Genomic DNA, 12,938 nt, shown 5'->3' with positions numbered 1-12,938 from the left:
CTCCGTTGTTTTTAATTATTAAAGGAGAACTAAAGCCTTAATTGGCTAGAAATGCTGTATTGTATATTCTGAACTTACTATAGGAGCCCGATACGTAATCGTGGCCTTCACAGTTGTCCCCAGCAGCTACCCATCTTGGATCTTGTTAGGCCATCTTGTGTGTGTGTCAGTGGCACTGCACGTGCTCAGTGAGCTCGGGGCTGCTGCTGAAAGGGTAATCTGAATGAATTACTGATTAGCCTTGTATTGTCTTTGTTATATTTACACTATATGCTATATATATCAATGGGGAGCTACTAGGAGTATCTTCAGAGGGACAGATCTTCCCTTATAAAGGGCTGTGGGGCCTCGGGCAAGTGTAGAATTGCTAGTCTTAAGGTGGCCATACATGTAAAGATCCGCTTGCCTGGCGAGGTCTCCAACCGAGCGGATCTTCTCCCAATATCCCCACCTATGGGTGGGGGATACCGGGGGAATTTAGGCTAATTCGGTCGTTTGGCCATATGGCGATATAGAATGACGGTAATAGGCACAGTCGGTTCGGGAACCTGTCCGATCGATATCTGGCCAATTTCAGACCAGATATCGGTCGGGCAGGCCCGTCGGTAGTGCCCCTACACGGGCCGATAAGCTGCCGAATTGGTCTAAGGGACCCATATCAGCAGCTACAATCGGCCCGTGTATGGGCACCTTTATTCATTGCAAAGCTTTAGATCTCCTTTAAAGATACCCAGCCCCACTCCTATTATCTGCCATCCAGAGTTGATCCCAATAATAATTATTATTATTTATTTATAAAGCGCCAACATATCCCGCAGCGCTGTACAATAAGTGGGTTACATACATTGGACATACAGAGTAACATATAAAGCAATCAATAACCGATACAGGAGGGGAAGAGAGCCCTGCCCAAAAGAGCTTACACTCTACAAGGAGTAACATATAAAGCAATCAATAACCGATACAGGAGGGGAAGGGAGCCCTGCCCAAAAGAGCTTACACTCTACAAGGAGTAACATATAAAGCAACCAATAACCGATACAGGAGGGGAAGGGAGCCCTGCCCAAAAGAGCTTACACTCTACAAGGAGTAACATATAAAGCAATCAGTAACCGATACAGGAGGGGAAGAGAGCCCTGCCCAAAAGAGCTTACACTCTACAAGGAGTAACATATAAAGCAATCAGTAACCGATACAGGAGGGGAAGAGAGCCCTGCCCAAAAGAGCTTACACTCTACAAGGAGTAACATATAAAGCAATCAATAACTGATACAGGAGGGGAAGGGAGCCCTGCCCAAAAGAGCTTACACTCTACAAGGAGTAACATATAAAGCAATCAGTAACCGATACAGGAGGGGAAGGGAGCCCTGCCCAAAAGAGCTTACACTCTACAAGGAGTAACATATAAAGCAATCAATAACTGATACAGGAGGGGAAGGGAGCCCTGCCCAAAAGAGCTTACACTCTACAAGGAGAAAGGGTTGAGACACAAGGTGTGGGAATAGGTTTTAGCTCTCCTTATAGGGGATAATATGGGAATTATTTGCTAACAAGGGGGGAAAGTTCAGCAATAAATGTAGAAGTGAAAATATGTCTTTATCTCTGTGCGTTCTGTGTATTTAATATATCTGCCTATGAAGGCCAGCCAACAACAACACATGTAAGTATGGCTCCCACCGGGCACAGTCTCATTGCCAACGAGACTCTCATTGGAGCTGTTTGGGGTTTACATGTTTCATAAACAGGCAATTAAAGGGGATGTTCCCAGAATACAGGTATGGGACCTGTTATCCAGAATGCTCGGGACCTGGGGTTTTCCAGATAAGGAATCTTTCCATTATTTGGATCTCCAATGACTTAAGTCTGTTAAAAATGATTTAAGTATTAAATAAACCCAATAGGGCTGTTCTGCCCCCAATAAGGGGTAATTATATCTTAGCAGGGATCAAGTACATGTACTGTTTTATTATTACAGAGAAAAGGGAATCATTTAACCATTAAATAAACCCAATAGGGCTGTTCTGCCCCAATAAGGGGTAATTATATCTTAGTTGGGATCAAGTACAGGTACTGTTTTATTATTACAGAGAAAAGGGAATCATTTAACCATTAAATAAACCCAATAGGGCTGTTCTGCCCCCAATAAGGGGTAATTATATCTTAGTTGGGATCAAGTACAGGTACTGTTTATTATTACAGAGAAAAGGGAATCATTTAACCATTAAATAAACCCAATAGGGCTGTTCTGCCCCCAATAAGGGGTAATTATATCTTAGCAGGGATCAAGTACATGTACTGTTTTATTATTACAGAGAAAAGGGAATCATTTAACCATTAAATAAACCCAATAGGGCTGTTCTGCCCCAATAAGGGGTAATTATATCTTAGTTGGGATCAAGTACAGGTACTGTTTTATTATTACAGAGAAAAGGGAATCATTTAACCATTAAATAAACCCAATAGGGCTGTTCTGCCCCAATAAGGGGTAATTATATCTTAGTTGGGATCAAGTACAGGTACTGTTTTATTATTACAGAGAAAAGGGAATCATTTAACCATTAAATAAACCCAATAGGGCTGTTCTGCCCCAATAAGGGGTAATTATATCTTAGTTGGGATCAAGTACAGGTACTGTTTTATTATTACAGAGAAAAGGGAATCATTTAACCATTAAATAAACCCAATAGGGCTGTTCTGCCCCAATAAGGGGTAATTATATCTTAGTTGGGATCAAGTACAGGTACTGTTTTATAATTACAAAGAAAAAGGAAATCATTTTTAAAAATTAGAATTATTTGCTTATAATAGAGTCTATGGGAGATGGCCTTTCCATAATTTGATAACTTTCTGGATAACAGGTTTCCGGATAAAAGATCCCATACCTGTACAGTATTAGCACAGTATTAGCATTAGTACAATATTAGTTTAGTATTGGTGCAGTATAAAGTACAGAATTAATATGAGTGCAATATTAGCATTAGTATGGTGTTAGTATTAGTACAGGATAAGTACAGTATTAGTATCAGTACAATATTTGTATTAGTACAGTATTATCTTTAGTACAGTATTAGTATTAATACAATATTAGTTTAGTATTGGTGCAGTATTAGTACAGTAGTATGAGTGCAATATTTGCATTAGTACATTATTATTATTTTAGTTTAGTATTAGTACAGTATTAGTACAGTATTAGTACAGCATTAGTACAGTATTAGTACAGAAATAGTATTAGTACAGTATTAGTATTAGTACAGTATTAGTACAGCATTAGTACAGTATTAGTACAGTATTAGTATTAGTACAGTAATAGTATTAGTACAGTATTAGTATTAATACAATATTAGTTTAGTATTGGTGCAGTATTAGTACAGTAGTATGAGTGCAATATTTGCATTAGTACATTATTATTATTTTAGTTTAGTATTAGTACAGTATTAGTACAGTATTAGTACAGTATTAGTACAGCATTAGTACAGTATTAGTATTAGTACAGTAATAGTATTAGTACAGTTTTAGTACAGCATTAGTACAGTATTAGTATTAGTACAGTATTAGTATTAGTACAGTATTAGTACAGTTTTAGTACAGTATTAGTACAGCATTAGTACAGTATTAGTATTAGTACAGTAATAGTATTAGTACAGTTTTAGTACAGCATTAGTACAGTATTAGTATTAGTACAGTATTAGTATTAGTACAGTATTAGTACAGTATTAGTATTAGTACAGTATTAGTACAGCATTAGTACAGTATTAGTACAGTATTAGTATTAGTACAGTAATAGTATTAGTACAGTATTAGTACAGCATTAGTACAGTATTAGTATTAGTACAGTAATAGTATTAGTACAGTTTTAGTACAGCATTAGTACAGTATTAGTACAGGATTAGTACAGTATTAGTTTATGGCATTGGCAAAAAATCCAGATTGGCCATATCGGAGTGTTATCTCTGTAGCGCAGATCTGTTTATACTCGGCTCCCTCTCTGTTTGCTCAATGCAGATCATCAGCACAGATTCTGCACCCAGTGACAGCTGCTCAACTGTCAGTTTTCTCATGGTTCCCCGAGCACCTGCTTGCAGGTCAGCCAAGGTGTTGTGTGTATATAAACCCAAGCCTCCTCTCAGCCTCAGCATTCCCAGCTTCTCCAAAGCTCCATCTCTTGGTAACGTCGCTCTCCCTGTAACGATGAAGGTCTGGTTTCTACTCTTCGCTCTGATTGGCTGGTGCCATGGCCAAGTAAAGCTAGGTACAGCAATGGGCACTAAATTCCTTTTATTATGTTTCTGTTATACAGGCAGTGCCAGGCTGGTATGATGGGAGCCCACCAGGAAACCATAGAGACCTCCAACCACTCTCTATCTCATTTCAGTCCTCTCTTTCCCCCTAGGTTGAGAATAATGAAGAGTCAACAAAATGGAGGCTTAGACTCCCAAAAAAGAGAACAGTTGTTATATATTTATATATGATTATACATTGTCCAATGGAGAGTCTCCTATTGGAAGCCCTAAGGGGAAATCCAGCTCTTTTTCTTGACTTTTTGAATGATGACTCCCTTTCTCTCTCTCTCTGCAGGTTCTTATAACCTAGAAGCTGATCTTAGCGTGTCCGGCTTGTCTGCTGGCGCTTACATGGCCAACCAGTACCACCTTGCCCAGTCTAATAGAATGGTGGGGGCTGCGTTTTTTGCTGGAGGTACAATAAATATTTTATGTATAATATTGTTTTGTGATGTATTTTTCTTGCATGTAAAGGGGTAAACTTCCCCTTTACAAACTCTTCTAACTGATAAGGTCGACCCCATTGCAGGTCCTTATTACTGCGCCCAGGGGAACATGATCAACGCCCTCAACACTTGCATGAAATTACCCTACGGCATTAATATCAACACCCTGATCAGTAAAACTAACAGTTACGCCACCTCCATGCTCCTCGATCCCGTGTCCAACCTCGCAGGCCAGAAGGTCTTCATCTTCTCCGGCTCCAAAGACACAGTGGTTGTCCCAGGTGAGATCCCTAAGGTGCCTGAGGCATAATGTCTTTTTAGGGTCATGCCTTGGGGGGGGGGGGGTGGTTACGGGGTTCATGGTGGATTGGGGCAAGGCCACAAATATACTGGTACAGGTATGGGATCTCTTATCTGGAAACCTATTATCCAGAAGGCTCCAAATTACAGAAAGCCCATCTCCCATAGACTCCATTTTAATCAAATAATTCAGATTTTTAACATTGTTTTCCTTTTTCTCTGTAATAATAAAACAGTACCTGTACTTGATCCCAACTAAGATATAATTATTCCTTATTGGGGCAGAACAGCCCTATTGGGTTTATTTAATGGTTAAATGATTCCCTTTTCTCTGTAATAATAAAACAGTACCTGTACTTGATCCCAACTAAGATATAATTACCCCTTATTGGGGGCAGAACAGCCCTATTGGGTTTATTTAATGGTTAAATGATTCCCTTTTCTCTGTAATAATAAAACAGCACCTGTACTTGATCCCAACTAAGATATAATTACCCCTTATTGGGGCAGAACAGCCCTATTGGGTTTATTTAATGGTTAAATGATTCCCTTTTCTCTGTAATAATAAAACAGTACATGTACTTGATCCCAACTAAGATATAATTACCCCTTATTGGGGGCAGAACAGCCCTATTGGGTTTATTTAATGGTTAAATGATTCCTTTTTCTCTGTAATAATAAAACAGTACCTGTACTTGATCCCAACTAAGATATAATTACCCCTTATTGGGGCAGAACAGCCCTATTGGGTTTATTTAATGGTTAAATGATTCCTTTTTCTCTGTAATAATAAAACAGTACATGTACTTGATCCCAACTAAGATATAATTACCCCTTATTGGGGGCAGAACAGCCCTATTGGGTTTATTTAATGGTTAAATGATTCCTTTTTCTCTGTAATAATAAAACAGTACCTGTACTTGATCCCAACTAAGATATAATTACCCCTTATTGGGGGCAGAACAGCCCTATTGGGTTTAATTACTGTTTAAATAATGTTTTAAGCGAAGGTAGGCGATCCGAGTTACTTAGACCCCTTATCCGGAAAACCCCAGGTCCCGAGCATTCTGGATAATGGGTCCCATACCTGTACTATAGATATTGAGTGTTGGTTGCAGGAAAGTGCTCCTCCTCCTTCACATGATCTAATTCTTTTCTATTTCAATCTGCAGGGGTGGTAAAGAAGCTGGAAGAGTATTACAAGGCTTTTATAACCAGTCCTGGAGCCATCAAAACAGTCTATGACATCCCGGCACAGCATGGCATGGTGGGTACTGGCACTGCTTAGCTTACTGGGCAAGCTGAACATTCAGTAATAGCTGATTGTGGCCACTAGGTGTCCTTATCACTGAGAAGGCATCACCCCATTGTTCTTTAACTGTAACCGGGCTTCTATGTGATGCTGTGACGTTGGTTGTAGTAAGAGATTTGGACACAATAAACTTAATTTATATTACTGATTTGTTTATTTAGCCAACCGACAGCTACGGCGGCTCCTGCGGCTTAACCAATCTAGATTACGTCAACAACTGCAATTATAATGGGGCCTATGAAGCCTTAAACTTCATCCATGGAAATCTCCAGGTAATGACTAATACTGATTTCTTATCCAATGTGTCTGTTACGGGGGGTTACGGGGGCCAATATTTTTCTAATGTAAATTAATTCCCCTGTACTAAGCACAATTCAGCAGGAACAGCCCCCTGTGTTTGCTCATAGCCTGTACAGAGAGATACCATAAAACTATGGCAGCATAGGGATTCCCCTGTACTAAGCACAATTCAGCAGGAACAGCCCCCTGTGTTTGCTCATAGCCTGTACAGAGAGATCCCATAAAACTATGGCAGCATAGGGATTCCCCTGTACTAAGCACAATTCAGCAGGAACAGCCCCCTATGTTTGCTCATAGCCTGTACAGAGAGATACCATAAAACTATGGCACATAGGGATTCCCCTGTACTAAGCACAATTCAGCAGGAACAGCCCCCTAAGTTTGCTCATAGCCTGTACAGAGAGATAACATAAAACTATGGCACATAGGGATTCCCCTGTACTAAGCACAATTCAGCAGGAACAGCCCCCTAAGTTTGCTCATAGCCTGTACAGAGAGATACCATAAAACTATGGCAGCATAGGGATTCCCCTGTACTAAGCACAATTCAGCAGGAACAGCCCCCTCAGTTTGCTCATAGCCTGTACAGAGAGATACCATAAAACTATGGCACATAGGGATTCCCCTGTACTAAGCACAATTCAGCAGGAACAGCCCCCTCAGTTTGCTCATAGCCTGTACAGAGAGATACCATAAAACTATGGCACAAAGGGATTCCCCTGTACTAAGCACAATTCAGCAGGAACAGCCCCCTAAGTTTGCTGTACAGAGCTATAACTCACTAATAAAACAACTTTTCCTTACTTACAGAAGCCAAGCAGCTCGGCATCACTCACTGGGCAGGTAATATTATGGCTGGCACTGACTTTTACATTTTCCCATACTTATTTAGTGTATTTATCAAGACTTTGGATCTCTGTATATGAGTTTAGTCATTCATTTCTGTTTGTGCTATGTACCCAGCTAACTCTGTTTGACCAGTCGGAATATTTCGGCGGTTCTGCTGCTTCCACCTATGCGATGGACACAGCTGGATATGTATACGTCCCTTCTTCCTGCCAGGCCGGGGCAAGTAAGTGAGCAGATATGGGTGAGCAAAATGGTTGGAAAATGGCATTATACTGGCATTGTATTAGCAAGAACAGCTCCCTATGGATATACACATAGTATGTACAGATATCATTGTGATACCATAGGTTTCTATCTTGTTCTGATAGGGGCCCCTTATGGCTAGTCATATGATGATAATATTCCATGCCCATTGGCCAGTGAGATGATGGCCTGCTAATGCTTATGTATTTATTGAGCAATATTTCTGAGCCAATCCTTCCCTGTTGCTATTACAGAGTGCAAACTTCACATTGTATTTCATGGATGTCTCCAAGGAAGGTAGGTCACTGTGTCTTTCATTATCATTTACAGTTGGGGGGGGTCACATTATGCTTTTGGGGAGCTATATGCTCACTATATCTTATAGCCAGGCTTGAACTACGATATCTGTAAGTAAATAAACGCTATTAATGGTATGGCACACACAGGCAGCATAGGGCAGGCAGAGTATGGCACACACAGGCAGCATAGGGCATGGCAGTATGGCACACACAGGCAGCATAGGACAGGCAGAGTATGGCACACACAGCATAGGACAGGCAGAGTATGGCACATACAGGCAGGGTAGGGCAGGCAGAGTATGGCACATACAGGCAGCATAGGGCAGGCAGAGTATGGCACATACAGGCAGCACAGGGCAGGCAGAGTATGGCACACACAGGCAGCATAGGGCAGGCAGAGTATGGCACACACAGGCAGCATAGGGCAGGCAGAGTATGGCACACACAGGCAGCATAGGGCAGGCAGAGTATGGAACACACAGGCAGCATAGGACAGGCAGAGTATAGCACACACAGGCAGCACAGGGCAGGCAGAGTATGGCACACACAGACAGCATAGGGCAGGGAGGGTATGGCACACACAGGCAGCATAGGGCAGGCAGAGTATGGCACACACAGGCAGCATAGGGCAGGCAGAGTATGGCACACACAGGCAGGGTAGGGCAGGCAGAGTATGGCACACACAGGCAGCATAGGGCAGGCAGAGTATGGCACACACAGGCAGCGTAGGACAGGCAGAGTATGGCACACACAGGCAGCACAGGGCAGGCCAGAGTATGGCACACACAGACAGCATAGGGCAGGCAGAGTATGGCACACACAGGCAGCATAGGGCAGGCAGAGTATGGCACACACAGGCAGCATAGGACAGGCAGAGTATGTCACACACAGGCAGCATAGGGCAGGCAGGGTACGGCACACACAGGCAGGGTAGCGCAGGCAGAGTATGGCACACACAGGCAGCATAGGACAGGCAGAGTATGTCACACACAGGCAGCATAGGGCAGGCAGAGTATGGCACACACAGGCAGGGTAGCGCAGGCAGAGTATGGCACACACAGGCAGGGTATCGCAGGCAGAGTATGGCACACAGGCAGCATAGGGCAGGCAGAGTATGGGACACACAGGCAGGGTAGCGCAGGTAGAGTATGGCACACACAGGCAGGGTAGCGCAGGTAGAGTATGGCACACACAGGCAGGGTAGCGCAGGCAGAGTATTTCTGTTGAAAATGAAATCATTTTGATTGTTCTGCTTTTCAGAGAAAAGGTCGGGGACCGATTTGCCAAAAATGGCGGTTACAACCAAGTGGCGGATCTGAATGACTTCATTGTCTTGTACCCTCAAGCCAAGTCCAACATGTCTAACCCCAATGGATGCTGGGACTGGTACGTACAGATTGGTTCAGGATCAGAGTTAGAAATGGGGAATTTAAAATCTTTAAAAATCAAGGGTGTTAAACATGGCTTGGAGAAGGCCACCCATGGGTGTCAACAGGTTCTTTCTAGAGCAGTTAAGAAGTTGCTGATCCTATATATACTGTCCAATATATACTGTGGGCCGACGGGGCACCCGGACAAAACCTGAAGCCAATGACTGAGAGTGTCGGTGTGGAACACGGTGGGGGGGTGTAGCAGCTCCAGACTGGTGTGCAGTGCTTCCAGGCAGCAGCCCCGGTGGGCCCCGCACCCAAGTATGATACTGTGCTTGCTCTTTTCCAATGGCCAATAAGCTGCCACTCAAACCCAGTGTTAAATCATTACTGAAAGCAGCTACAGGAGCCTGGGGTTCTTATTACCGGCCCAGTGAGAAATAATCCACAAAAGGTGTCGGAATACCCCTCACTAATTATTGAGCAGCAATGAATGCATCTGTGATCCGATTTCCAGTATAATTGGGAACTAATAACTGGTGGAACAACTGCTAGTAAGCAAAAGTCACCATTCAGCGGGTCTACTGTACATCTAGTTGGTTTGTTTGGGTTACTGAACTGGGAATAATGTTTGTTCTTTCACTTTAACAGGTGGGGATTCACTGGAACAAATTACGGTAAGAGGCCATGAGTTGTTTAGGTTGCACACAGTCACATGTAAGTACATCGGAAAGTAATAGGTTACTGAATATATAAGTTAAATACCAAAGACTCATGAATCATAAATGGCACTTGGGTTTATTGATGTCATCAGTTATAATCAATGCTTAATGATGTCACTTGTGTCATATGACTCAGAGTCTTCTAATATCCTTATCATTTACAGTAGGGGGTACATTATCCCTTATAATACATGAGTGATACTCAGAGTTCCCTGTATAACTCAGCCTGCAGCCTTGTGCCTTTATATGGGGGGCACAGAACCCCTCAGTGACTGCTAATATCCTTATCATTTACAGTAGGGGGTACATTATCCCTTATAATACATGAGTGATACTCAAAGTTCCCTGTATAACTCAGCCTGCAGTTGGCCCAAACGAGTGAAACAGAGGTGCCATTCGTCGGCCCGTGGGCCAGTCAGCTGGATCTTTTATGGGATTGGGTGCCTTTAGATCTTTTCCAGTGGAACAAACCACATCTCTCCTAATCCCATTACCTGTTCCTCTGCAGCCAATAAGAACGGCTCTCAGATGGTCGCTATTGAACGGATGATGCTGCGGACTCTCGGCGAATACTAACACGGCTGGTAAAAACCTGCAAAAACTAATTAAAAATGACTCCGTCTGTTACAATGTGGGGGGGGGGGGGGGGGTTGCCTGTATGATATTGTATATTTTGTATGTGAATATTAGTGTTTATATAATAAAATGCTTGACTCTTATTATTGGTCCTGCCCATTATTCCCAATAATCTCCTGCTTGTCCCATAGAGCCAGACGCAATACACTGAGAAGCACTTGTCTCACTGTTTATCTCACTGTTTATCTCACTGTTTATCTCACTGTTTATCTCACTGTTTATCTCACTGTTTATGGAAACTCTATTGAAGTTTATGGGAAGAAACTGAACTAGGAGAAAAGCCTTTTCTGGTCAAACTGAATCTCACTGTAGATATTAGTATCACAATAGCCTTGGGTACTGTGCTTGTTCAAGAACTCATCCAGGCCCCTCTTATAGGCACTAACAGAATCTGCCATTACAGCATCACTAGGAAGGGCATTCCCCAACCTCACTGCCCTCCCCGTGAGGAACCCCCTACGCTGCTTCAAATGGAAGCTCCGTTCCTCTAATCTAAAGGGGGGGCCTCTGGTGCGCTGATTGTTTTTATGGGAAAAAAGAACCCCCCCCATCTGCCTATAATCCCCTCTAATGTACTTGTACAGAGTAATCATGTCCCCTCGCAAGCGCCTCTTTTCCAGAGAAAACAACCCCAACCCTGACAGTCTAACCTCATAGTTTAACCCTTCCATCCCCTTTACCAGTTTAGTTGCAGTCTCTGCACTCTCTCCAGCTCATTAATATCCTTCTTAAGGACTGGAGCCCAAAACTGCCCCCCATACTCAAGGTGAGGCCTTACCAGGGACCTATAAAGGGGCAAAATTATGTTTCATCCCTTGAGTCAATGCCTTTTTTATACAAGACAGCACTTTATTTGCTTTAGTAGCCACAGAATGACACTGCCTGGAATTAGACAACTTGTTATCTACAAAAACCCCTAGATCCTTCTCCATTAAGGATCCCCCCAACACACTCCCATTCAGTAGATAGTTTGTGTTTATATTATTTCTACCAAAGGGCAGAACTTTGGGAGTCTGGTGATCGAGGAGCATTCGAGGTTTAGACAGGGCTCATAACAACTGAACCTTTCCTCAGCCATTTGCACCACTGATCCTTCACTTTTTATCTCCTCACCCAACTGACATCAGTGCCTCAAGAGTTTGTTCTTGGACCCCACAACGTAACAATGGCCCCCTGGCAAAAATAAAATCTTCCAAAGGTGCCCAGTGCCCACTCCAACCCCCCTCCCTCTCTGCATTCTCACGTGCACCCCAGCAGGTACAGGCAGTGAGCGTGCACGTTGGCAGCATGGCTATACAGGAACTGACCGTGCCAAGACTTGGACCCCTTCTATTCTCCATCTACATTGCTGGACTTGGTCAACTGATCTGCTCCTTTTGTTTCCACCATCATCTTCCTCACTTCTCCAGACCACCCTCCCTTCTAGCTCTGTCTAAATGTCATTTCCTTCATGCCCTATCAAACTGCCTAAAACTCAACGTGGACAAATCTGAAATGGTTCTCTTTCCACCGAATCTTTCTGCATATTGGACTCTCGTGTATTCTAGGTTGCCTCAGTGGCAGATTGGGGTACCCGGGGGGCACTGGGTACCCACACCACGCAGCCACCACTGCATTGAAACCCCCCACCCCTGCCCACACAAATTGTCTCCTTTCTACCCCACCAATCCACCGTGCCACTAGTTACCCCCCAACATGAATCAGTGGAATAATTCAAGATGGCCGTGTGCTTTACAGTGGAACTTTAAATGAACTTTGGTATGTTATAGAATGTCCTATTCTTAGCCACTTTGCAATTAGTCTTTATTACTTATTTTTTATAGTTTTCAAATGATTTGCCTTCCTCTACTCCATCTTAGCTTCAAATAAAGATAACTGACCCCTGCAGGAAAAAGCAATTATTACTTTTTTAATACTTATCTTTCTTTTCAGTCCCTCTCCTACTCATATTCCAGCCTCCCGCTGGTACCACTGCCTGGTTGCTAGGGTAAACAAGACCCTAGCAACCAAATAGCTGCTGCTGTTCCTAACTGGAAAGCTGCTGAACAAAATGCTAAATAACTGAAAAACCACAGAAAAAAAATAAATAAATAAAAACAAGGGTTGGACTGAGATTATGGGAAAGATCCCAGTGGGCCCTAGTCCTGGAGGGCCCCATTTTCTGCCTCCCACCTCCCTTTT

General features: G+C 42.9%; 1 protein-coding gene across 1 annotated transcript; it reads left to right on the top strand.

Moving 5' to 3' along the window:
* The first annotated feature begins 3,883 nt into the window (after positions 1-3,883).
* LOC101732077 lies at positions 3,884-10,750 on the top strand. Its single transcript, XM_004919440.4, has 11 exons — positions 3,884-4,249; positions 4,576-4,695; positions 4,810-5,007; positions 6,199-6,293; positions 6,500-6,610; positions 7,449-7,481; positions 7,602-7,710; positions 7,985-8,027; positions 9,290-9,415; positions 10,051-10,076; positions 10,630-10,750. Exons 1-11 carry the CDS (start codon positions 3,997-3,999, stop codon positions 10,695-10,697), a joined length of 1,182 nt encoding a protein of 393 aa, XP_004919497.3. The 5' UTR covers positions 3,884-3,996; the 3' UTR covers positions 10,698-10,750.
* The last annotated feature ends 2,188 nt before the right edge of the window (positions 10,751-12,938 follow it).

The sequence above is a fragment of the Xenopus tropicalis genome, chromosome 3 (genome assembly GCF_000004195.4).
Source record: "Xenopus tropicalis strain Nigerian chromosome 3, UCB_Xtro_10.0, whole genome shotgun sequence".
NCBI lineage: Eukaryota > Metazoa > Chordata > Amphibia > Anura > Pipidae > Xenopus > Xenopus tropicalis.
Note: the sequence above shows the minus strand (reverse complement) of the source record. Positions and strands in the feature narration are given on the sequence as shown.